Source organism: Phyllostomus discolor, chromosome 2 (assembly GCF_004126475.2).
Source record: "Phyllostomus discolor isolate MPI-MPIP mPhyDis1 chromosome 2, mPhyDis1.pri.v3, whole genome shotgun sequence".
NCBI classification, from domain to species: domain Eukaryota; kingdom Metazoa; phylum Chordata; class Mammalia; order Chiroptera; family Phyllostomidae; genus Phyllostomus; species Phyllostomus discolor.
In genome coordinates, this window is record NC_040904.2 from 207,950,259 (window position 1) to 207,974,949 (window position 24,691).

The window sequence follows — 24,691 nt, forward strand, 5'->3', positions numbered from 1 at the left end:
GTTTTTGCAAATTATAAAAAAGTGAACAAGCCATGGTCCTTGCTCTCAAAGGACTCAAAGTCGAGTGGGAACCGCACCCCCCCGCCAAAGCGATTGGGGACACGCCCGAGATTTGAGCCGGAGATTTGAGGACTGTGGGAGGGTGAGCCGGCAACCGAGGTCTATGGGGAGAGGACCTGTTGCAGGGGGGCAATCGGCCGGATCTAAGAGTACGGGGGAGCGTTCGCAGGGCCTTCTAAGCAGAGGTTACAAACGGTGTGTGCAATAGCCGGAAGGGTGCAGGGGACACGTGGGGACAGGGGTGCTATGGGAGGTGAGACCTCCTGGGAAGGTCCTCCTGGACCAGAACCCGTTCTAGGAGCTGTGCTGGGGCCTGGGTCACCAAGGTGAGTGCCACGCAGTCCCTGTGCTTTAGGAGCGATGGAGGGAGGGGTGTGTACGCAGATGCTGGCAGCGCTTTGTGACGGGGTTAAAGGCTCTGGAACCAGACACTGGATTAGATGCCTGGCTCCCCACGTGCTACTTTTGTGATGCAGGGAAAGTACCGCAACTTTCCAGGGCTTGGGTCTTTCTCTCTGGAAAAGGGCAGCCTGGAAAATGATTACCCGTCTATCTCAAATGTGGCGGTGAGGATTAGAAGAGGGGGTGCGTGTGCAGGACCCAGCGTGGTGCCTGGCACAGTGAGTGCTCTGCAGCTGCTCACTGCAGTACAAGGTGCAAAGGAGTCATAAAGGAAGCAGCGATTAGTTCCACCAAGGAACATGTCACCCAGCAGGCACTGCCTGAACAGGAACTTGAGAGATCAATAAGGGTTTGTCAGGAACAAAGGGAGGAAAGGATATTCCAAACACAAGGACCAAAACGTTTAAGAATGTGGAAGTTGGTGTGTTAGGACTAGTTTAGTTGTGGGTGATAGAAAAATCCAAACAACATGACTTCCACAGGAGAATATTTATTTCTCTTCCATATAGAGGTCCAGAGGTAGTGGTCCAGAGCTGGTCCGGTACCCACAAAGTCAGGGACCCAGCCTCAACCGACTTTAGTGCTCTGGCATATTACACACATGGCCTTCAACTCTTGGCCCAAGACAGCTGCTTGAGCTCCAGCCATCGTGCCATTCTTCCAACCAGCAGGAAGGCAAGAAGAGTGAAGAAGGTCGTGCCCTCTGTCTTTAGGGACACTTCGGGCAGTGGTAAGCAATACTTCCTCTCAGGGCACATCTCATGGCCACACCTCTTTCCAAGGGCGGCCGGGAAATGCAGTGTTTATTGCCACACGGCTGTATCTCCAGAGAAAAACTGGGAGTTCTAAACAAAACAGAACAAAAACAGACTCTTAGATCCAGACAGCAGATGGTGGTTACAAGAGTGGAAGAGGGTGGGAGGAGGGTGAAATGGGTAAAGGGTGTCAGTTATATGGTGACGGATGGAAACGAGACTTTTGGTGGTGAGTACGCTGTAGTGTATACAGATATCGGATTAAAATGCTACAGACCTAAAACTTATATAATGTTATTAACCAATGTGACCTTAATAAAAAATAAATTCAAAAAAATGAATTAAAACTGAAAAGAGAGGGAAGCCCCATTACTTAGAAGGAGGGGGGAAGACAGCAGATTGTGTGTAAAGCAGAAATTTCAGCCACTGGAGTTGAGAAAAGCACGATCCACGCAGCTAAAGCACCTGTAGTCCGGCGCTTCCGTGGTGGACGGAGTGGCGGAGGGAGCGGTGGGAGACGCGGCCAGAGAAGCGGGCTGTGGGCGACCACGGAGAGCGGCGGGAACCTCGGGAGGTGAGGTCCCAGGACCCGCGGAGGGGTTTCAAGCAGGGACGCCGCGGTCTGGTTGGCTGTCCTAGATCCACCACCCTAGGTGCAGAGGGGACTGCGTAATGGAGGGGACACGTCTGGAGGCGGGAGAGATCCCCGCCCGATGGTTTATTATACACATTTTCGTGCACGCGGCAATGCTGGGAGTTACGTAACGAACGCCACATACCCGCACCCCTTAAACTCTACCGCGGACATTTTGATAGCATTATCACATTCCTACCCATCCTCCATGCAACCATCGATGTTTCCGTTTCGATGTGGCATTTCACAGGACATTGTGGACTCTGACTGACCAGTTCCCCCTAAATACCTCAGCGTGCATTTTTTATTGAGGTGTCAAGTTTCCATCTGATGCAATGCGCGTACTTGGCCAATTCATGCACCTGCGTAAGCCAAACCTCCTATCAGGATACAGAACATTATCAACCCAGGAAGTTCCCATGTGCCCCTTCTGGCTCAACCCCCGCCCTCACCGCCTCTCAGAGGCAACCTCTGCCCAGGTGTTTTGTTCTGTTGGGGGAAGGGAGACCTCTAAGAGCTGCTGTGGCGCCTACATCTGGGGTGGGGTCAGGGCAGAGGGTGAAGAGGAGAAGGAAGGGGCTCTGCAAGGGGGCTGGGGAGAGGGGAGTGCGCGCTGGCTGAGGATGGTGGCGCCATGTACGAAGGCGAGAGGGGACTCGTCTCCCTTGGGACAGAAGCATCTGGAGTGTGTGCAGGACCTCTGCCTGGCAGACGCAAAGACTTGCATGTGTCCTGGAGGTTTGCACTGTCTTCTGGCAAGGTGGCCAGGGGAGTGGTGACATTTCTCCAGCTTTGACACCCTCCTCAGCCCAGCCCTAGTGCTCACAGGGCCCCTGCCACCAACAGAAGGGCCACGCCCCCGCTGTCCCACGGAAGGCCACACCCCTGCTTTCTCCAAGGTAGCTGCGTGGGTGCCTAGATGGCGCAGGGTGTGGGTACCTCTGGTGCGCAGGGCAGAGCGAAGCCCCACTCCTAGGGGGAGCAGGGAGGGCAGCGTCCACCTGGCCCCCCCGCCCCCTCCCCTCTCCTTGCATCTTCTCTTTCAGCATCTGCAGGTGCATGTCCTTCCCTGTCCCTGCACCACTGCCCCGTCCTCCCTCCCCAGGTCTTGCCTGCCAAAAGCCCCTCCAGGGAGGAGGCCAGCAACTCCTCGCTCCCTGGGAGGGGCCAGCGGGAGCAGAGACACAAGGGGAAGCAGGGACCTGCAGCCAGGTTGCAGCTGGGCTTCCTCTCATCCTCCTCCCGTCGCTGTGGCGCAGAGGAATTTCATCCTCAAAACCCATCTGGTCCACAGGAGAGGCTCCCAGTCTTTGCATTAGTGGGACTGGGAGTTATTCCTCGGAGAGGAGCGTGCTGACCCGATTCTCCCGAGAGAGCACTGGCCCACATGCAGAGTTGAGGCACAGAACACCTGGGTTTTATCTGGCGGTTGGGAGAAGCCTCCATTTACCCCGTCCGCACAGGGCCAGGGGCTGGGTTAGTGTAGAGGGAGCAGCAGAGGTCACCTGGGAGGGGACATCAAGAAGAAGAGAAAGACCCTGGAGAGTGCCCCACCCTGAGAACTGGGGAGGGGAAGAGGAGATGGAGAAGGAAACCCCCGAGGACCTGGGGAACCCCGAGACACCCTCAGGAGCACAGTGACAGTGCTGCTGGCATTTGGAGGTCGGGGGGAGGGAGCCAAGCAGAAGGTGAGGGTAAATGCTAAGGATTCCTTCCTGCGTTCCAGGCATGGGTGAGGGCTGAAGTGCAAACACATGTGTTTGTATACGAGGTAAAGCACTAGCTGCTGTGACAGACAATCCCCCAAATCTCGGGCGGCTCACTAGTCCTTACCAGTGGCTTCGCAGGTTTGGTTCCCCTGTACCTCACAGTTCAATGCAGGCCGGAGGCAGGGCCCTGCTCCGCTCAGTGATTCAGGGACCCAGCTCTGTCCCCAAGGACTTCAAAGACCTTGGGTCTCTGCGTACCCAGCAGGCACACTGAGGCAAGAGGAGAGGGAAATGAGTGTGAATGAAACGTTTTATAATCTCCTGGACAGTTGAGAAAGAGGACCTGGGAATAAAACGTTCACACGTATGATGTCTTTAGATCCCACAGAGCACCTAGTGCACACTCAGCATTGGTTGTATCTCTTCAGGTTGTCATTCCCCAGGTGAGTTCATCTGGGGGCGGGGACAGGAGATCACTCCCGTGGGCCTGGGTCTGTGATGATCAGAAAGGCATTGTCAAAAACAGGCTGTTGGAACTGGGACTTGGAAGACAGTCAGAGAGTTAGGGCCACAAGAATGTACATGGAATATTCACAAAAACCCGTGAAGAGCAGTTTGGCTGTGTCAGAGGTATGTGTGACCCACACTGGTCATGGATGAGGTTGAAACACGGATCAGGAATGGCTCTGAACTTAAGAATTTTGGCAGCTCTCCAGGAAGCCCTGAGGACTGGCTGTGGCTGTGGCTGTGGCTGTGGCCGGGGTGGGGTTGAGGGAGGGGTTTCCTGGCCATCTGGGATGGATCCGCAGGGTCAGTTAAAATTAGTCTCCACAGCCCAGCATTGAGAAGCCAAAGGAAAACAGTTGGGTCAGCTCATGCGGCCACCAGTGTTTGCTTCTCTGGAGACTCCCAGACATCCTCCTTTGGAGCCGGGGGTGGAGGGGTGGGGTGGGGGGGATCTCAGAATGGGAGCCTGGCTGTCCCAGGATTTCTGCTCCCGGCTGTGGGAGCAGCCCTCTAGGTTCTGACTTTGGCAGCTGGAATGGGGTGAGGGCAGTGTGGCCCAACTCCCCCGTCAGCCTCTCCCAGGCCACCTGGGCCTGGAGGGGTCTCCTCTCCACCTTGCCAGATCCTCCTTCATTGGGGGGAGGGGGCCTTCGTCACCAGCAAGACCAGGTCACAGACTCGCTTCATTCACCTCTGAGGCAATAGTCACCATTGTCGTTGCAAACTGAATACTCGGTGCACATTTCAAAGTTACGTGTTGTTTCTCAGTGGGCTCAGTCCAGGGCCCCACCCCCACGTCCTCTCTCCTCCCACATGTGTACCCAGGCCCCGCCTTGTGGAGGTGTCAGCTCGGGGGTATCAGGGGCAGGAAGGGGCACCTGACGTACCGAGCACTGATCAGGAAAGACTGGGATCCTGGGAACTGGCTCCTCTGAGCATCCCCCACCCCCACATAGAGCCGTGGGGATGCTTATTCACAGGGGGCAGTACGGTGGGTTTGAGCTCCGGCTTCGCGGTCAGCGCTGTGACCTCAGGCAGGCCCCCGAACCTCTCCTTTCTCGGTTTCCTCCTCCGTCGCGGGGCAGTTGTAACAGCACCTGCCAAGTAAGGTGTGGTATGTGGGGAGGTTGAAATGAGGCAGCGTACCTGACACCTCGCCTGGCTCTGATTGAGCCCTCCATGCGTGTGTGGGCTCTAGGTTTCGTTATAGCTGAGAAAGAAACCACCTGTTTAAAAAGAAACCACTTAAGTGCTCGCTTGGGCAGCACATACTAAAAGTGGAATGATACAGAGAAGATTCGCATGGCCCCTGTGCAAGGATGACACGCAAATTCGTGAAGTGTTCCATATTTTTTGAATCTCACAGGTATTCTACCACAGAAGTTCACACCGTAATCACAGGGAACCAGAACAGATCAAATTAAGAAACAGAGGCTAACAAGAAGAGTGCCACAAACAACGAGAAGACAAAGAAACAATCCCCAAATGAAGGGAAAGGAGGAAGCCTCAGAAAAAAATGCTAAATGAAATAGAGGCAACTCAACTATCAGATATTGAGTCCAAAATAATGATTATCAGGAAGCTCAATGAACTCACAATGACCTATCAGAAACTACAGGGAAGTTACAACGATCTCACTGAAAACTATATCAACATGAAAAAGGAAATAGAAACTATCAACAAGGGCCAAGAGGAAATGAAGAATGCAATTTCTGAACTGAAGAACACAGTAGAAAGGATGAAAAGCAGGATTGATGAAGCAAAAGACCGGATTAGCGAATTGGAGGACAAAGTAGAAAAGAACACTCAGAAAGAGCAAGAAAAGGAAAACAGGCTCAGAAAGAATGAAGAGGGATTAAGAGAAATGCAAGACAATATGAAATGCAATAATATCCATATAATAGGGATACCAGAAGGAGAAGAAGAAGAGCAAGGGATAGAAAACCTATTTGAAAAAGTAATGATGGAAAACTTCCCTAATTTGATGAGAGAAAAAGTCACACAAATCCAGGAAACACAGAGAGTCCCAATCAAGAGGAACCCAAAGAGGCACACCTCAAGACACATCATAATTAAAATGGCAAAATTCAAGAGAAAGAATATTAAAGGCAGCAAGGGAAAAACAGGAAGTAACATACAAGGGAGCCCCAATAAGGCTAACAGCTGACTTCTCAATGGAAACACTCCAAGCCAGAAGAGAATGGTAAGAAATATTCCAAGTAATGAGAACCAGAGGTCTGCAACCAAGGCTACTTTATCCAGCAAGGCTCTCAATCAAGATAGAAGGCCAAATAAGAAGCTTCCCAGACAAAAGAAGTCTAAAAGAACACACCTCCACCGAACCAGCTCTGCAAGAGATTCTAAAGGGACTGCTTTAAGGAAAGGAAGGAAAAGAGAGAGAGAGAGAGAGAGAGAGAGAGAGAGAGAGAGGAACACACCTACATAAAAGGCAATGAATAAGTACCTATCAATACTAACCTTAAACGCAAATGGAGTAAATGCTCCAATCGAAAGACATAGAATAGCTGAATGGATAAGAAAACATGACCCACACATATGCTACCTACAAGAGACCCACCACAGGATAAAAGACCTGCACAGGCTGAAAGTGAAGGGCTGGAAACAAATATTCCAAGCAAATGGACAGGAAAAAAAAAAAAGCTGGGGTAGCAATACTCATATCAGACAAACTAGACTTCCAAAAAAGGTCCCTAAAGAGAAACCCAGAAGGTCACTTCATAATACTCAAGGGAAGAATCCACCAAGAAGACATAAATATTGTAAATATATATGCACCCAACATAGGAGCACCCAAATACATAAAGAAAATTTTAGAGGACTTCAAGAAAGATATTGACAGCAACACAATTATAGTGGGGGATTTTAACACCCTACTATCAAAAATGGACAGACCTTCCCAACAAAATATCAACAAAGATATTGTGGCATTGAACAATACCCTAGATGAAATGGACTTTACTGATATATACAGAGCCTTCCATCCCAAAGAAGCTTATACACATTCTTTTCAAATGTACACAAAACAGTTTCAAAGATAGACCACATCATAGGACACAAAACAAGCCTCAACAATTTCAAGAAAATTGAGGTCATACCAAGCATTTTCTCGGATCACAAGGGACTGAAGCTAGGAACCAACCCCAGGGAAAAAAAACCCAAAACATTCAAAATCATGGAGATTAGATAGCATGCTATTAAACAATGAATGGGTCAAGAATGAAATTAGGGAAGAAATCAAAAGGTTTCTGGAAACAAATGAAAACAAAGTCACAACAACCCAAAACTTATGGGACACAGCCAAGGCAGTCCTGAGAGGGAAGTTCATAGTGATACAGGCCCACCTAAAAAAGTTAGAAACATTTCAAACAAACAACCTAACCCTACGTCTGCAAGAACTCGAGGGACAACAACAAAGACAGCCCAGAGCAAGCAGAAGGAAGGAAATAACCAAGATCAGAGCAGAATTAAATGACATAGATACTAAAAGCACAATTCTAAGGATCAATGAATCCAAGAGCTGATTCTTTGAAAAGATAAACATAATCAACAAGCCTTTAAGCAGACTCATCAAGGAAAAAAGAGAGAAGACCCAAATAAACACAATCAGAAATGAAAGAGGAGAGATTACAACAGATACCACAAAAATAAAAAGGATTGTAAGAAATTACTATGAAGAACTGTATGCCAAAAAATTTGATAACCTAGGTGAAATGGACAAATTTCTAGAAAAAGATAATCTTCCAAAATTCATTGAAAAAGAAGCAGAAAGCCTGAACAAACCAATAACAGCAAAAGAAATTGAAGCAGTAATCAAAAAACTCCCAACATACAAAAGCCCTGGACCAGATGGTTTCACAGGAGAATTCTACAAAGCATTTAAGGAAGAGCTAACCCCTATCCTTCCCAGACTATTCCAAAAAATCCAAAAGATGGGAGACTCCCAAATTCTTTTTATGAGGCCAACATCATCCTAATTCCAAAACCAGATAAAGACACAACAAAGAAAGAAAACTTCAGGCCAATATCACTGATGAACATTGACACTAAAATGCTCAACAAAATACTGGCAAACCGCACCCAACAATACATTAAAATGACCATACACCATGACCAAGTGGGATTCATTCCAGGGATGCAAGGATGGTACAATATTCGCAAACCAGTAAATGTAATACATCATATAAACAAAAGCAAAGACAAAAACCACTCGATCATATCAATAGATGCAGAAAAAGCATTTGATAAGGTACAGCACCCATTTATGATAAAAACACTCAGCAAAGTGGGAATAGGGGGAGCATTCCTCAACATAATAAAGGCCATATATGAGAGACCTACATCATACTCAATGGGCAAAAATTAAAATCTTTTCCACTAAGATCAGGAACAAGACAAGGCTGTTCACTTTCACCACTTCTATTCAATATAGTAGTGGAAGTTTTAGCCACAGAGATCAGACAAGAAAAAGAAATAAAAGGTATCCAACTTGGAAAGGAGGAAACAAAACTGTCACTGTTTGCAGATGACATGATAGTGTACATAGAAAATCCTATAGACTCCACCAAAAATCTGCTTGACCTAATAAATGAATTTGGCAAAACAACAAGATACAAAGTCAATATCCAGAAATCAAAGGCATTTCTGTACACCAACAATGAAACAGCAGAAACAGAAATCAAGAAAAAAATTCCATTTGAAATAGCAAAAAGAAAAATAAAATATATAGGAATAAACCTAACTGAAGAGGTAAAAGACCTATATTCAGAAAACTACATAACACTGAGGAAAGAAATCAAGGAAGACAAAAACAAATAGAAACATATACCATGTTCATAGATTGGAAGAATTAATATAATCAAAATGTCCATACTACTCAAAGCAATTTACAATTTACAATTTACAAAGCAATTGTAAATTGCAGTTTACAATTTACAATTTACAAAGCAATGCAATACCTATTAAAGTACCAATGGCTTATTTCACAGACATAGAACAAACACTTCAAAAATTTATATGGAATCATAAACGACCCTGAAGCTGCTGCAGTTTTGAGAAAGAAGAGTAAAGTAGGAGGAATCACAATACCTGACACTAAACTATACTACAAGGCCACTGTCATCAAAACAGCCTGGTACTGGCATAAAAACAGGCACACGGACCAATGGAACAGAACAGAGAGCCCAGAAATAAACCCACGTCTCTACGGTCAATTAATATTTGACAAAGGGGGCAGCAACATAAAAGAATAAAAATAGCCTCTTCAACAAATGGTGTTGGGAGGACTGGAGAGCTATGTGCAAAAAAATGAAACTCGAGCACCAACTTACACCTTATACAAAAATAAATTCAAGGTGGATAAAAGACTTAAATATAAACCGTGACACTATTAAAGTCCTAGAGGAGAATGTAGGTAGGAAAATCTCAGACATTTCACGCAGAAACTTTTTTACTGACATGTCCCCTAGAGCAAGGGATATAAAGGAAAGAATAAACAAATGGGACCTCATCACAATAAAAAGCTTTGCACAGCTAAAGAAAACAGTATCAAACTAAAAAGAGAACCAACTGTATGGGAAAACATATTTGCCAATTATACCTCAGACAAGGGTTTAATCTCCAAAATATATAAAGAGCTTACATGACTACACTCTAAGAAGACAAGCAACCCAATTAAAAAATGGGCAAAGGACTTGAACAGACACTTCTCCAAGGAGGACATACAGAAAATCCAATGACACATGAAACGATGTTCAATATTGCTAGCTATCAGAGAGATGCAAATTAAAACCACAATGAGATACCACTTCACACCAGTCAGAATGACCATCATAAACAAAGCAACAAACAACAAGTGTTGGAGAGGTTGTGGAGAAAAGGGGACCCTAGTGCCCTGTTGGTGGGACTGCAGACTGGTACAACCACTATGGAAAGCAGTATGGAACCTCCTCAGAAAACTAAAAATGGATCTGCCTTTTGACCCAGCATTCCATTGCTGGGACTCTATCCTAAGAACACTAAAACACCAATACAAAAGAACCTTTGCACCCCGATGTTCATAGCAGCACAATTTACAATAGCTAGGTGCTGGAAGCAACCTAGATGCCCATCAGTAAATGAATGGGTCAAAAAACTATGGTACATTTACACAATGGAATTCTATGCAGCAGAGAGAAAGAAGGAGCTCCTGCCCTTTGCAATAGCTTGGATGGAGCTGGAAAGCATTATGCTAAGTGAAACAAGCCAGGCAGTGAAAGACAAAGACCATATGATCTCACCTTTAACAGGAGCCTAAACAACAAAACACAGAAACAAGCAAAATATAACCAAAGACACTGAAATAGAAGACAGGCTGACAGTGACCAGAGGGGAGAGAAGAGGAAATTTCAGGGGAGAATGGGAAGGGTTTACAGGAACAAGTTTAAAGGACACATGGACAAAAGCTAGAGGGAGGGTGGTAATGGGAGGGAAGTGGGGAGGGGTGGGTGGGTGGGCTGGATTGGGAGTAAAAGGGAGAAAACTGTACTTGAACAATGGTTGAAAAAAAAAGAAACCACTTGAAAAAAAAACAACTGAGTTGAAATGGCTGGATTTGGACCCTGTCACACAATGACTGTGAAGCTGATGGACTGGGAGGCCCGGGAGAGCGGGGCCCCTGTCTGTCTTGTATTCTCATTGCCTGGGACACGGCCAAGTTCACGCTGACAATAACAGCTGCCCCAGCCCCCTCAGCGCCCCACTGGGAGCGTGCACTGCCGGGCCTGAGCTCCTGTGGTCTCCCAGGCACCTTTGAAGCAGGAGGTGCTTGGTGAATACCTGTCGAACAAGGAACCTTGTCCACTGGCTGGGACCAGGTGGATAATGGATGGAGAAGCGCTTTGGAAACTGCCAAGTGAGCAGCGTACGAGGATGCAACACACTTAGTGCTGCTTCCCGAGGGTCTAGGGTCCCCCGTTCTGTTGCTGGCTGAGCTGCAGGCCTTGGAGGAACATGCCTGGGGCTTGTGGCTGCGCCACTCCCATCTCCGCCTCCGACTTCATGTAGCTGCCGGGTCCCCCACCCCCACCCCGTGAGTCTCTGTGTCTGCTCCTCTGTCTCTACTAAGGACTCTGTCCTTGGGTTTAGGGCCACCCCAAATCCTGGATGACCTTATCTTGAGATCCTTAACGCAATGACATCAGGAAAGAGCCTATTTCCAGATAAGTTCGAGTTCACAGATGCCAGGGGGGAGGATGCGCGTGCTTTATTTTGGGGTCACCAGTCAACCCACTATGGACAGAGAAACACAGGCCCAGGGGAAGAAGGGATTTGCTCAGGACCCCACAGGGCAGCCAAGGGCCAGCCTGGTCTCCCGACACTGGGCGGGAGCTCCTTCCCAGCCCATGCTGCCCGGACCCCCAAGATTCTCTGGGAAAGTCTTCAGTGAAAAACCATCTGGACGCTGTTGGAGCTTGGGGGAGCCCACCCTTCCTGCACTGAATGGCCGAGAATGTGGTGGTGGGAGGGGATCCTTTCCCCGCTGGCTGCGTGCCTGGGGCCTTGGCTGCCTGCACTGGCTCTGGCAGAGTCCCCACGGCTCCTGCCTCGGGGTCCACACTCCCATCTCCTTCCCCCATAGAGACCAGGGGCAGCTCTGTAGACCATGGAGACCACCCTCCTGACCTTGGGGTCCCTGTTTTTCAAGGACACAACCCCTGTCCTCTTTGGAGACAGCCAGAGAACAGTGCATGGGCTTTATTTTTTATTATTTTTAAGAATTTCTGTATTTATTCCTAAAGAGAAGGGAAGGGAGGGAGGAAAACATCAGTCGGTTGCCTCTTGCACGTCCCCCACTGGGGACCTGGCCTGCAACCCAGGCATGTGCCCTGACCAGGAATCGAACAGGCAAGCCTTTGATTTCTAGGGCGACGCCCAACCAGCTGAGCCACATCGGTGAGTGCACAACGCATAGAATTTCAACAGATGAATCCAACCGTAAACCCTGGGGTCCAGAGGCTGCAGAGCATAGCGATCCAGGTTCTGGCCTCCGCACCCAGCTGCCTGGGCTCTGGCCCCAGCTCTGCCCACGGCTGTGCTGTGGCCTCGGGCGTGTCATCTGCTTCTCCCAGTCTCAGTGCTCTGGGTGCTGAAACGGGGCCACAGCAGACTGGCCTCCCGGGGTGGCTGAAGGGTCGACCTACGCACATGAAGCCCTTGTCACTGAGCCCACAGTTAGATCAGGAGAGGTGGCCCTTGTCGTTGCGCTTGGTCCCTGGGGGCCATTGACCACAGCTCAGGCTACAAATAAAGTCAAATGCCTACTGCGACCGAGTTCACATGGCTCTTAGCCCGAGCTCCTCCTTGCCAGAAGACTCCCTCTTCTTACCAGTACCGTTCAGACTCTGGTCTCCACCTTTCTGTGCAAATCACAGCCCAGGTCCCGTATGGAGCAGGAGCAGAGCGGACTTTGCGGACGCCTGTGACCACCCAACGTGGAGCCACTGTTGGCCGTGACAGGCAGCAGCGTGGCAGGACGGAGGTGATGGCGACACCTTGGCAGGGCCCCAAATGCCCCAAGCCACAAGTGTGGACACCTGGATAAGGACTCCATCTGGTCACCAACATGAGTGGGACCTGCGCCCCGTGGGGTGACAAGAACTCAGAGCTCCATTACTTGAGCTCGGCTGCACCTCGGGTCTCAATGGGGGTCCTGCTGGACCACCCCTCCACCGCAGCCACCTGGCTGAGACTGGTGCCTGCCTCTCCGCCTGTGGCTGTCCCCAGCAACCGAGACTTCACACCTGCCCTCCGCACAGCACAGGGTGAAGTGTGAGTCTGGGTGGTTCTCTGTGGAGCCAAACCCTCGCCTTCTTTCCCGGGCAATTGTAGCATCTAGAATGAGAGTCTCGAACCTCACGTGCTAGGTGGTGGGGGCCGTGCAGCAGCCCAGGGAAGCCTTCTCCTTGGGCCTCTCGGCCAGCAGGTGCTCAGAGCCGCACAGGACAATCCTGAAAGGGCCGGAGGCGGCATCCTCACTGACAAGGTGATACCTGGCAGCAATGACCAAACAGCCCCATCTCCTCCGCTCTGCCACAGCCCCACACCAGGCGTTCCTTCCCCTCCGTCCCCTCTGACCTCTGCCCAGCTCCTGCTCCCCCATCCCCAGGTACCACAAGTTTGTCCTCCAGCCTCAAAACGTGCTTCTCCCAAGGGCGGAGCCTGGTGCCCTGTTGGCCTGCTTTGCTCATGGAGAGATGGCCAGTCGGGCCTCCAGGCCCACGGCAGCCTCTCTGAGTTCTGGTGCGTCACCGTTTCTCCATCTCGCGACACCGGAACCATGTGCACTGGGAGCCGTGGGACTTAGGTCGCTTTGGAGCTGGGAGCTGATTGCCAAGGAGGGAAAAGAAGACAAAGATACAGGTGCCTCTGAGCGACGCGTGTAAAAACGGGAGAGCTCACGGTCCCTGCGGGGACCCCATCTCCCCTGAAACCAGTTTCCACACAGAAGCTCACCTCTTAGACGAGGCGGGGGGCAGGGCCACACTTGAGAGCGAACACGGTTCTGTGGGTGGCCTTCTGGGGCACCTGTGGTTGTCTGAACAAACAAGTCCATGGGGCTGGGGAGACAGCAAGGCTGGGATCGCGGCAGCCGTTAAGGGCGCAAAGTGATCCGGGCTTTTCGGTTCCTGGGATCTCCGGTTCACAGAGCCTTAGATCTAGGGATCGAGCACCGCGGGAACCTCGGAAAGGACCCCGGCTCACCGGGTGGATTCCCCTGCTTTGCAGTGTGGCCAGGGCACTGGCGGTGTCAGGGGAGGCCGCCACCTTCCACAGGCATTCCTGAGGCTGGGGCTCCTCCCACCTGAAGACGCCGCTGGGGGTGATGGGGTCGTGGTGGTGGTGGGGCCCTGGCTGGCCGGGAGAGTCCATCTGCCCACCCACCCGTGTCGGGGAGGTCCGGGCCCACAGCCACGGCAGGAAGGGAGGCTCCAGTGGCCTCTGGACTTTCCACCCTGGGCCACCAGAACCCTTCTGGGAGCCTCCCCCAGCCTTTCCTTGGATCCACAAATGAGCCTCTGTGGGGACCACACCACCCCCAGCTGAGCAAGAGGGCAGGTTCTGATGCGGAGGGCCCGACTCCCTGTGGGCAACGTGAAAACGGGCCCAAAGCCCAAGACCTGAGAGCCGGGCAGACACCCCTTAGAGGGATCTTCTGTTGGCGCAGAGGGGGCGGCCCAGCCCGGGCTCTGCAGACCCACAGGCGCCCCCGCCCTGCGCCTCAGAGGGTCAGCCGCAGGGGAAAGAAGCCACTTTGCAAAATGCTGTCCAGATGGCCCTGGGCCGAGCGGGCAGCAGCCTGCTCTCTGGCACCTGGCCCACCACAGAGGATACGTTCATGGGTCGGCCTCTATGGAATGTGCCCCACCCTTGTTACTTGGGCCTCATTTCTTCCTCCCTCCCTCCAGCCTCCTGGTTCCAGTCAGGACTTCCAGCAACAGGGCGCTGCTTTTGCCACAGGAGAGGGAATGTGGCAACCCAGGCTGAGAACCACAGTCCCCTGGCCACAGGCACCCGTGGGGCAGGGCCACAGGCTAGCCCAGAGGGGTCTTCCCAAGGAATCTTCTTCCTGGATCCAGAGGGACAAGTGTTCTTACAGGGAAAATCCAGGAGGCAGAGGATAGGAGTTGGATTGGGCCCGAGACTGTGTTCCCTCTGTTCTGGAAAAAGCTCACCTACACTGAACTGAATGAGGCTGGCACCCCGAGAATAGCACAGAGTTTGGGGGACGGGTGAGAGAGCTTGAGAGGGCCCTATGACCTATGATGGGGTCCCTAACCCCGCACACCCTGTGGATTTCCCCTTGCTCCACAAGCTAGATCAGGAGCCCCAAACATCCTGTTGACAACCTACTTCACACTGCAGTCCACACACACACACACACACACACGTGCACATGTTATGGCCATATGGGTGTAGTTTTCATGAAACTGTGCTATACCCTTATTAGTATGATGCATTGTGATACTTTCCGTTGTGTCCCTCAACACCTCCTTTCCTAAGTGCCGGGACCCACGAAGTTGATTTTATGACACAATGACCTGCAGGATGAAAACGACTGAACTGGAAACAGGTTTCAGGTCGATGTCTGTTTTCGCCCACTCTGGCTCCTGCTGGGCTTGTCACTTGTGGCCCAGCAGGGCTCCCGGTGCCTGGCCAGGCTGCCACCGGAGCGGGTTGGCTAGCTCACTCGTTCGTGCATCGTGGACGTGCACTGAGGGCTCCCGAGACGTGCTCTTGTGGCGGGAGAGCTGGGAGCTGCACAGACCGAGCTTCTAACCCGACCCCAGCACCTAGCGGGGGTGTCAGGCGCGGCCCCCCGGGGAGGTGCTCAAGCCCACGGGCCCCGGTCTTGGTGACTCTAAGCTGGCCTTGTGCTCCCCGCCTCTAGAAGGACCCAGTGGACGAGATGAGACCGTGCGGGAAACATTCCGTGATGCTGTGGTTGAGAAAAGGAAATACCTATATTTGTCCTTGAACCCTCGGACTTTCCTCAGCGGTGAGAGCAGTAAAGGCGTCTTGTGTTCATAAGAGGACTTTGGGACTGTTCCTGCCTCACCCGAGGGTGGGGGCTGGTTGCCGGGGGGGAGCCAACCAGGTGATTAGAGGCTGGATATTTCAGTCCCGCACCAGCCTCACCACCTCCGGGGAGGGGCGACGGGCTGGAGGTTTGAGTTCAGGTGCTAGGGGTCATTGACGTCATCAGCCATGCCTGTGGGAAGGACGGGGTTCGGAGAGCTTCCGGTTGGTGAACGGGGGTGGGGGGGGTGGGGGGTGGGTGCTGGGAGAACGGGGCCCCTGGAGAGGGCGTGGGGGCTCCGGGCCCCTCCCCATGCCTGGCCTGGCGCATCTCTGCCATCTACTGTTCCGAGTCACGTCCTTTATAATGAGCGGGCCACCCAGGGAGTAGGACATTTCCCGGAGTTCTGTGCGCTGTTTGAGCTACTCGAGCAAATTCACCGAACCCGAGGACGAGGTCACCGGAACCTCACAGGTGGTGACACCAGGACTTGAGACCTGTGTCTGAGGTTCGGGCATCTTGCAGGACTGAGCCCTTCGCCAGCGGTGTCTGACACCATCGCAGCGTTGAGTGAAATGGCAGGGCCCCCCATGGCGCCAGAGACTTGCTTGGTCGTGTGGGGAAAGGAACCGAACAGTGGAATCGGGCGCAGAATCGTCTGTTCCCAGACGCCCCGTGGCCCGCCCGTGGCAGTTCCCATCCCCCGACCCCACGTCACAAAAGCATTTCTTTCTAAATGCAGGCAGGAGAAGGGAGGGGAACATGCCATCAAGAGTCTCTCAAATCGCCCATGAAAGGTGCGTCTGGTGTGTATAAAAATGAGAAGGATGGCAAGAGTGGGTGACGGTCTTTACCACTAGAAGATAAGCTCATGCAGCCCCTCCAGACCACTGGGAGTGGGTGCAGTGGTGCGGCAGGGTTGTTAAGACAAAGAGCCAGGGACCCGAGACCCAGTGGCCAAGGAGCCAAGTTTAGTGCTCTCTCTCCTGTTCCACTCCGCCTGCAGAATTCCAGCTGCCAAATGCCGGGGCAGAGGGCACCTGTGTCCCATTTGGCCAGTCATGCTCTCTGGGCAGCACAGCCCTATCCCTAACTGACCTGGGCAGGGAAAAGCAAAGAGACGCCGGAATCCACAGATGTCAGGGTGTGAACATTACTCCAGGCCCCTTCTCCACCCCTCGTGACCCGAACTGCCTGAGCCCGTTTCTGCGAGGGAGCTGCCAGGGTCGCAGCACTTCCTGGCCGGCCAACTCCACCGAGAGGACAGTCTCTGTTCAGAGGGTCCCCAAGTGTGGGAGGCCCGATGCCAGGGCTGGAAAGGCCCCTGTGAATCCTAGCTCCGTGGCCCAGCCTGTCATTCCTGCTCACAGTGCGGGGCGGGGGGGGGGGGGGGGGAGGGGGGATGCCAGTCAGGCCCCGCCCTCTGTAGAGCCAAGACCGGCTGAGCAGGCCACACCTCCTGCAAAGCAGCAGCCCCCCGTGTGGCCTCAGGTTGGGCCAGAGAGAACACGGGGACTTGCAGGCCTGTAACTCTGAGTGAACCCCATGGCGTGTGGTCTCTGCTTGCACACACACAAAAGTGTCAGCCCCCGGCTGCGAGATTGGCTCTCCCCCACAGACCTGGAGTCCAGAGCTGGCTCTGCCGCTCCACAGTTGCAGGAACACCAGCAAGCCACCAACCATCCTGAGGTCTCAGATTCCTCCTCTGCAAAATGGGCACACTGGGACCACAGTGGTGTCTCTCAAATCATGGGGACCAGATGTGATGCGGACACTGGCCTGCAGTGTCCGTGGCATTATAGATGAGACGAAATTCACACACACGGACTACCGAGTCCTGTGGAACAAAAGGGGATGACACGGCTACTCTCTCAAGGGGAGAGTGCCTGGGAGTGGCCTGGCCACACTCTCAAGAGGAGAAAGCCCTGACTCTTGCCTTGACAAGCTTTTATAGGGTTCAGTGTGCACAGGAATACAGCGTGCATACGTAAAGCTCATTAATCTTTGTCAGGCAGTAAGGATCAAACAATAAATAACATACAAAGAACTACGAAGGCTTATTCTGAGTCAGGGACTGTTAGCTAAAGGGCTACAAAACTTTGGGAAAAGAACTCATTTCCTGCTCAGACCCTTATCATTTAACTGAGTGCATTCTTAGCAAAGCAGTTCTCACAGGAGTTTATGTATTCTTTCTCAGGCCTGATCACCCGGGGAACTTGCCCTTTCCAGCACAGGGCTGCACCGCCCTCTGTCATGGTTTCAGGCTTAAGTCAGGCAGGGGAAGTAAGGCAGCCAAGAGATGAGGAGACTTCTTGCACACAGAATGAGGACTCAGGCTATGTCAAAGCTGAGGGGCAAGGGTCCATCACCCCCTTTTTCTATAGCCCCTCAAGTCCTTCCCTGGGGGCCCCTGTGATCGTGCCTGTCTTAGATCGTCCCTCCCTTGAGGAATCTTACCCATCATTGGCTAACTGATCAAGCACTGGGGGACAGGCAGGGTGAAGTAAAAGGGGCAGAGGCGGCCCCCCTGCTAGGGAGATAAGCTTTGTCTCCTTAGTGGCTTATGGTCCCAAGGTCCTTTACTCAGCCTTAGCCATGTAGGGTTACAGCTTTTGAAACCAGGCAGGGCGGTTCCCAACACAGATGTGTTTTGGAGGCTCCGACTTCAGGGATTTTTGGGCTGGTGCAGACACTATACACTACGGGACATCTGAGCGGCCCTCCTTAGTCAAGCACAGTTAATATTTCTGCAGTGAAACAATGAATATTCGAATTAAGTGGGATACATCAAAATTGAAATCACACCCATTCAGGTCAAGTTTTACCACTCAATAAAGTATGAAAAAAAGTTTCTGTTTTCAGAGTGTTTTGCATTTCACAATTCAGACAAGAGGCATCTGAGCTTTAGTGTCGCCACCTGGGAGGGTAGGACAGCGGTGGGAGGACAGTCCATACAGCTGCCCACGGCGGGATTGCCGAGTGCCGTGCAGCTGGCTCTCGGCTCCTCGCCACAACTCTCTGCCACCGGAGCTGCTTTAATACCCATTTCACAGATGGGGAACCGAGGCTGAGGCTCCACATGTTGTGCTCACCCTCAGCGTCCTTGCGTGACCAGTGGCCACCTGTCCCCCAGAGCCCTCTGAGTGGTCCTGCTTTCCCACTCCCTCTGACACCTGCTAGAAAAAGAAGCAAAAAGGAAAGTAAAAGTAGAAGGCCTTTCTCGGAAAGCCCTGTTTTCCCAGAACAGGTGGTGCTGCAGGCATTGGTGTTTACGGGCCTGCATTGTGTGACCGGAACCTGGTTTCAGTCCCTCGCAGTATATATTGCTGCTCAGAGCAGAGCAGAGCTGCAGTGCTCGGGACTAGGCCCTGGCCAGCCACACCAGCTGGAGACTCCGCACTTTTCTTTGTCCTCTGCAGCCGGCTGCTCACGGTCTCCTTCCTGCCGAACCAGAGGCCCCCAGAGAGGCGAGGACAGACGACGTGGACGGGAGCCTTCCCCTAGCTCCAGACCTGAGGCTGCAGTTAGAACAGGTAGGACACAGCAGAGGAGGGGAGGCTGCTTTGGGGCCCCCAACGGATGACGTGCCCTAGAGGTCCGCTACAGAATGGGAGCTGTTGTCAGGGCTGGCCAGGGGTTCAAATCCCCATCTTGCCAGTGACTAACTTTGTGAGCCTGGGAAAGGTCTAAAGTTCACATTTTTTACTGACCCATCAGGACAAAAATCTCTGCCTCATAGGCCACTTGAAATTTAAATGAAAACCTGATTAAGAGTATGGCGTGACCCACCAAGTGGCATCTCCCCTGCCCACCATGGCCAGGGAATTTCATAAGGTTTCCTGATTCCTGCAGTGACCTTGTTTTCATGTTTCCAACCAGAAAGTCACTGGACTCCTGAGGACACGTCGGACTCCCCCACGGACAAGATGAGCAAGGGTTCAGGGTAAGAAAGCGAGGCTGGTGTTGGTTTGTAAAGGTCACTCAGAGGGTTTTCTCCCCAGAGAAGCGCTGCTTCCGCAGAAATGCTCCGGTATTATAATGATATGCAACTAATGGGTTCCGAAGTATCAGTTGCAACGCAGGCCTGTCCCCCACGTAGGAAGGCATATTCTCCTGGGGGAAAATATTCCACAAGGCAAACTAAATATTTTGGAGAGCAAGTCAAGATCTAATTAGGTACATGACATTGAGCAACGGGACCCCAAGGGTATAAATTGTTCCACTCGGTGGCGGGTGGGTGGGGGGTATCACCTCTGGGAGGCACATGAAGCAGGAATTCAGTCTTCTTGGCCCGCGAGTTGCCAAGAAAGCCCTGTGGTGTTGCTGGGTTCTTGAATGAAGCCCAGTCTCCAAGGGTCAGCAGACGTAATGTCACCAGCCTCCAGCACAATGTGCCAGTCAGGGAAAGTTCGAGGAGTGATTTAGGTGTGTGTTTGCCTTGTGGAATCCGACTGCCACCTGACACTATGTCAGAGGGCGTGGCTGCCTGATGCGGGATGGACCAGGGCCCGAGCATCTGTACTGGAGGCCTTTGCTTTAATTAAGAAACACAAGAAGCCAAGCTGGCCTTTGCTGTTGACCATGTTAAAGACAAAACCCTAGAATTCATGCAAAGTGGTGTTGTGCATATCTATAAATACGTATCAGTTGTTTTTCGGTCCCTATACACCTGGGAAAGGCTGAGGTGAGGGGGTGGGCTGGATCCACCTGCCAAGGTCCTGTTCCAAAGCAGGATCTTCCTCCTCGCCCTCATGCCCGCCTCCTTCCCCACTGCTGTCCCCAGTGACCTTCTGCTCGGTAAATCAATTTACAGCAGCTGATTAACTGATTATGGGATTATATTCATTCATTCACTCAACTAAAGGGTTTCTTGGTGGCAGATTTCGTTTTCAACCTCTTCCGCTGAGGAAGTGCAGAGAGAGGTACTAAAGGCTGTGTCTGCATGCATCTGCCCCAGCCAGGGATTCCTGAGCAGTGGACATACTCATGGTCCTGGGGCCGGCGCCCATTCAAAGCCACAACTCTGTGGGCCGTGTTCTGTGGGTGAGACCTCTCTCCCCTCTAGGTTTCCATTCTCTCCCCTGAAAATAAAAGCAGACAGCTCAGACCCCCTTCGGGGTTCATTTCGGCTCTGCCACTCCTCTCTGAGCCAGGGAGCCAGCCCCCACCCGGCCTCCTGATCTCGCCCTGAAGGGAATGTAGGAGGAAAGTGCCCGAAGGCATAGGCGTTGCTCTCTCCTGGTTACTGTTGTCCTGTGAAGGACACACTCTGCCAGGCTGGCCATGGTCCCATCATACTTCCTACAGTGACATAGTGGGGAAGAAGGGCCTGGGCCCCTCGGTCCCTGACTTCTTCCATGAAGACCAATCCCGTCTACTTGAGGGGCCAAGGAAAGCTTGCCAAGTGCCAAGGAGGGCATTCAGAACATTAGTGATCATATTTCTCTGGGCCCTCTGGGGGTACGCCTCCTGACGGAAGCAAAGACTCACCATGGGAGCCAAAGTCAAGGCCATCAAAGTGGAGGATGCACTCTGCAATACGGTGCCTCCCTCCTCTGACTCACCTGGACATACTCAGAACTCCCAACTCTGCCCAGCACCTGGGATCCTCTTTCTCCTGCGTCGTTGCCCAGACCTCTCCCTCCTTTAGTCCCAGGTCCCTGATCCCGACTAGGGTCTCAGCATTTCCCTGCTACCTCTTGTCGGTCCAGTTCCACAGTCTCCCTGAACAGCAAATGTCCATGAGGACTGCCCTCCCTTCTCCATCTCGTTGGCCAAGGCTGTGTGTGTCCCATGTGTCCCTCCGGATGCCCCTCTGATGTGCTTCTCCTCTTCATGGAAGCAGCGGCCCTCAATGACCTCTGGGACTGTTTGGGGTCAGATTGGAGGTACCGGAGGTGTTAGGGAGATGCAGGGGGGGATTCAAAGTTGGGGTGGCAAGAACATCCGGACACCACCTGAGCCTAAGAATCTGGCTTTCTCATATGGGAGATTGAAGTCAACTCCTTATTTTACTCATCTGCAGGGACAAGGATTACATTCTTCTGGGTAAAGATGTGGAGCAAGAAGGTAGAGGTCTGTCTGATGAAGAAAGACAATTTTTGAAAGAGTTTCCCATCTTTAAAGCGGAACTAGAAGCGGCCATCACTAAACTCCATGCTCTTGCGGAAGACATGGATAAAGCCCACAAAACATTCACGAAGGTCAGCATGGTGTCCAACAGTGTCTCTGTCATCTCCAACATAATGGGCATCCTGGGTTTAGTCCTCGCTCCAGCAACAGCTGGAGGGAGCCTGATGCTTTCTGTTGCTGCTACAGGCATTGGGTCGGCAGCTGGGGCCACCGGCACCATCACTGACATTTTGAAATACCTTCACAAAAAAAACATCAAAGCTCAGGCCGACATCCAAGTGCCTGACACTGAGCAACACTTGGCCAAAAATGTTGCAAAATGTGCCATTAATCTTGGAATAAACATCAGGAACATCGAGAAGAATGTCAATGCCTATCAGATAGCCAAGAACTACCCCCGCCTGGCCGCAGCTGCCGAGCGTCTCCTGGCCACTGGCCGAGTCTCGTCCCGAACGAAAAAGCAGGTGCAGATGGCCTTTGAAGGTACAGCGATGGTGATGAGCCACACTACTCGCTTGCAGAAAAGTGGGATGGCCTTCCTTGCCCTTGGCATGGACTTGCAAGCCCTCATGAGGAACATGGCGGACCTGAAGGAGGGAACAACTACAGAGTTGGCAGAAGACCTGAGGGCCAAGGCCCGGGTGATGGAGAGACAGCTGACAGAACTCACCAAGCTCTATGAGCACCTCAAGCAAAAGGTAAGGCTGTGCCTTTCCTCAACTTTGGGGGGGATGGAGGTGGGGCAGGTGGAACTGGGGTGCCTGGGCACCCCAGGAGTTCCGGGAAGGGTGTTAAGGAAGCCAATGTGTGAGTGAAGTTTGCATGGATGGTCCTGACGATGTGGGGCTCTTGGAGATGAGGGGCCGGTCCTGACAGACCTGGTCGTGCCTTCTGTTTCTCCCTGGATGCTCTCTGAGGTGCCTGGGCTGGGGAGAGGGTCTTTCCAGTTGTACAGAAGAGGACACTGAGCCACAGGGAGTGTCAGGGACTGAAATGTGTCCCCATAATATTCATATGTTGAAGCTCTTCCACCCAAGTGTGACTATTTAGAGATGACAGTTAGGGGAGGTAATTGGGGTGGAATGAGGCCATACCAGTCGGCCCTATGGGGCCGGTGTCCTTATGGGAGAAGGGAGAAGCACATGAGGGGTCTCCCTCAGCCCCTGCCGGCCCAAGCTAAAAGCCATGTGAGGCCACAGCGAAAAGGTGGACGTCTGCCAGCCGGGAAGGGAGTCCTGACCAGGAACCAAACTGGCCAGCCCCTTGGTCTGGGCCCTTCAGCCTCTGGAACCATCGGAAAATACCTTCCTGCTATTGAAGCCTCCTAGCCTGTGGTGTTCCATCACGATGTCTGGGATGACCATGACAGGGAGCTTATACGACCTGGCCCATCCCCCCAGCTAGGTGGAGTAGAGTCAGGATGACGAGACCAGGGAGCCTGACTTCAGGGCTGGGCTGGATCTGCCCACCGTGGGGCCCTGGGACCCCGAGAGCTGTCCTTGATGGGTGTTTCTGTTTCTTGCAGGAAAAATGGCGATGGTATTGGGAAGGAGTACTCCCAGTGATAGGTGAGGACAAAGCCAGGCTAAGCCCTGGGGCCTCTGTTGGAATAAAGGGGACAGGGTGGGGGTGGGCAAGGTTGGCAGAGGACAGGCCTGCAGGCTCACTAGCTGGGGAGCCTGCTGGGTCCCCAGGGCACTGTCAGCTAGGGAGTGTGGTGAAGGTCCTTCTGCCCCCTCCATTGCCACTCTGTGACTCACTGCCCATTCCTTCATGATGATGGCCGGGTGGGGCAGGGGTGCTATCTCGGGCACTCGGCTCCTTCAGTCCCCAGTCACTCAGTCCCACAGTCAGTCCGCATCACTTTTCAGTCTGGGCTCTATACTGAGTGCTGATGACAAGACAGTGGGGTCCCTGACGTGGAGGGTGTCACCCGCAAAAAAAAAGGCCTTTCGAAGTGAGAGGGAAACAATTGTCGATTGGAGATCCCTAAGAATACCTATTCTGCCATCAGGGATTCAGGCAGGGGCCCGAATGACATACTGCTCAGAGTCAAAGGCAGGGGTGTGTGTGAGAGGGGGGGCATTTCCATGCACAGAAGGACAGCTCTTCTGTGGGTGCAGATGACCCAACACGGGATGCTGAATGCTTTGAATTTTCAGGCCAGTCATCAGAGTAACTGTTTTCTCGGCATCTCTGTGAACAGTTTTGGGCACACAATTGCTGAGGCCCAGTCCGAGGGTCACTGCAACATCGCCCAGATCTGGGGCCAGAGCCGGGCTGGGCAGTCCCTCTGGGAGCTCAGCTCTGGCTCCGTTTCTGAGTGGCTCCATGGGCGGGACTGTGGTTGATAAGGTGTGGCTCCTTCTTCCACTCATGCTGTGCTTGTCTGCTCTCTTCTTCCTCGGCTGACACAAAAGATTGGTTCTGGGACCTCCTCCACCCCCGTGGACCCCAAGACCCAAGATCTGGGAACTCCTTCGGACGTCGGATCTTAGAAATAGGTGGTTTTTTGGTTTTTGCCTTGCTTTTGTTTAAAGGTTTTAATTATTTTCTATATAATGCGTTTTATTTCCTTTGTTTTGCTTTGTTTTGTGTTGTTGTTTATGTTTTAGCTGCTTCCTTGTCATAATGCACTGATATGAAATACAATTTTTTGAAATTCTGGAAAGGAAATAAAAGAGTGGAAGTCACGCACCTTCTAAGGGAGACAGCAGTTTGTCTTTGGCATCGGATTTCCTTCCTGTGCTTCCCGTGAACACACTGACAGGCGCTACGGGGCTGTGATTGGCTGCCCCTGGGCGCCCCCCGTGGGTCCGCAGCCCCTGGGCTCCCCCACACTCTCTCACTCTCCTTTGTCTGCAGACCCGCTACTTCCCCGCACACTGTGTTCACGCGGAACACCCGCTACCACTCA

At 52.2% G+C, this 24,691-nt stretch overlaps 1 protein-coding gene and 1 non-coding gene across 2 annotated transcripts; both read left to right on the plus strand.

The window, feature by feature from the left end:
- Positions 1-5,318: 5,318 nt before the first annotated feature.
- LOC114514193 lies at positions 5,319-5,421 on the plus strand. Its single transcript, XR_003685931.1, has one exon. It is a non-coding gene; the product is annotated as a U6 spliceosomal RNA (small nuclear RNA).
- Positions 5,422-18,965: 13,544 nt separating this feature from the next.
- On the plus strand, positions 18,966-23,339 carry APOL6 (apolipoprotein L6). Its single transcript, XM_036017023.1, has 4 exons — positions 18,966-19,175; positions 19,522-19,585; positions 21,668-22,477; positions 23,300-23,339. The coding sequence occupies exons 2-4, from the start codon at positions 19,569-19,571 to the stop codon at positions 23,337-23,339; spliced, it is 867 nt and encodes a 288-aa protein (XP_035872916.1). The 5' UTR covers positions 18,966-19,175; positions 19,522-19,568.
- Positions 23,340-24,691: the final 1,352 nt, after the last annotated feature.

What these genes read in the sequence shown, in the direction of transcription:
- APOL6 (XM_036017023.1), top strand. An exon ending in CACCTCAAGCAAAAGGTAAG is followed by an intron (nt 22,478 to 23,299) that starts GCTGTGCCTTTC and finishes TGTTTCTTGCAG; the next exon opens with GAAAAATGGCGATGGTATTG.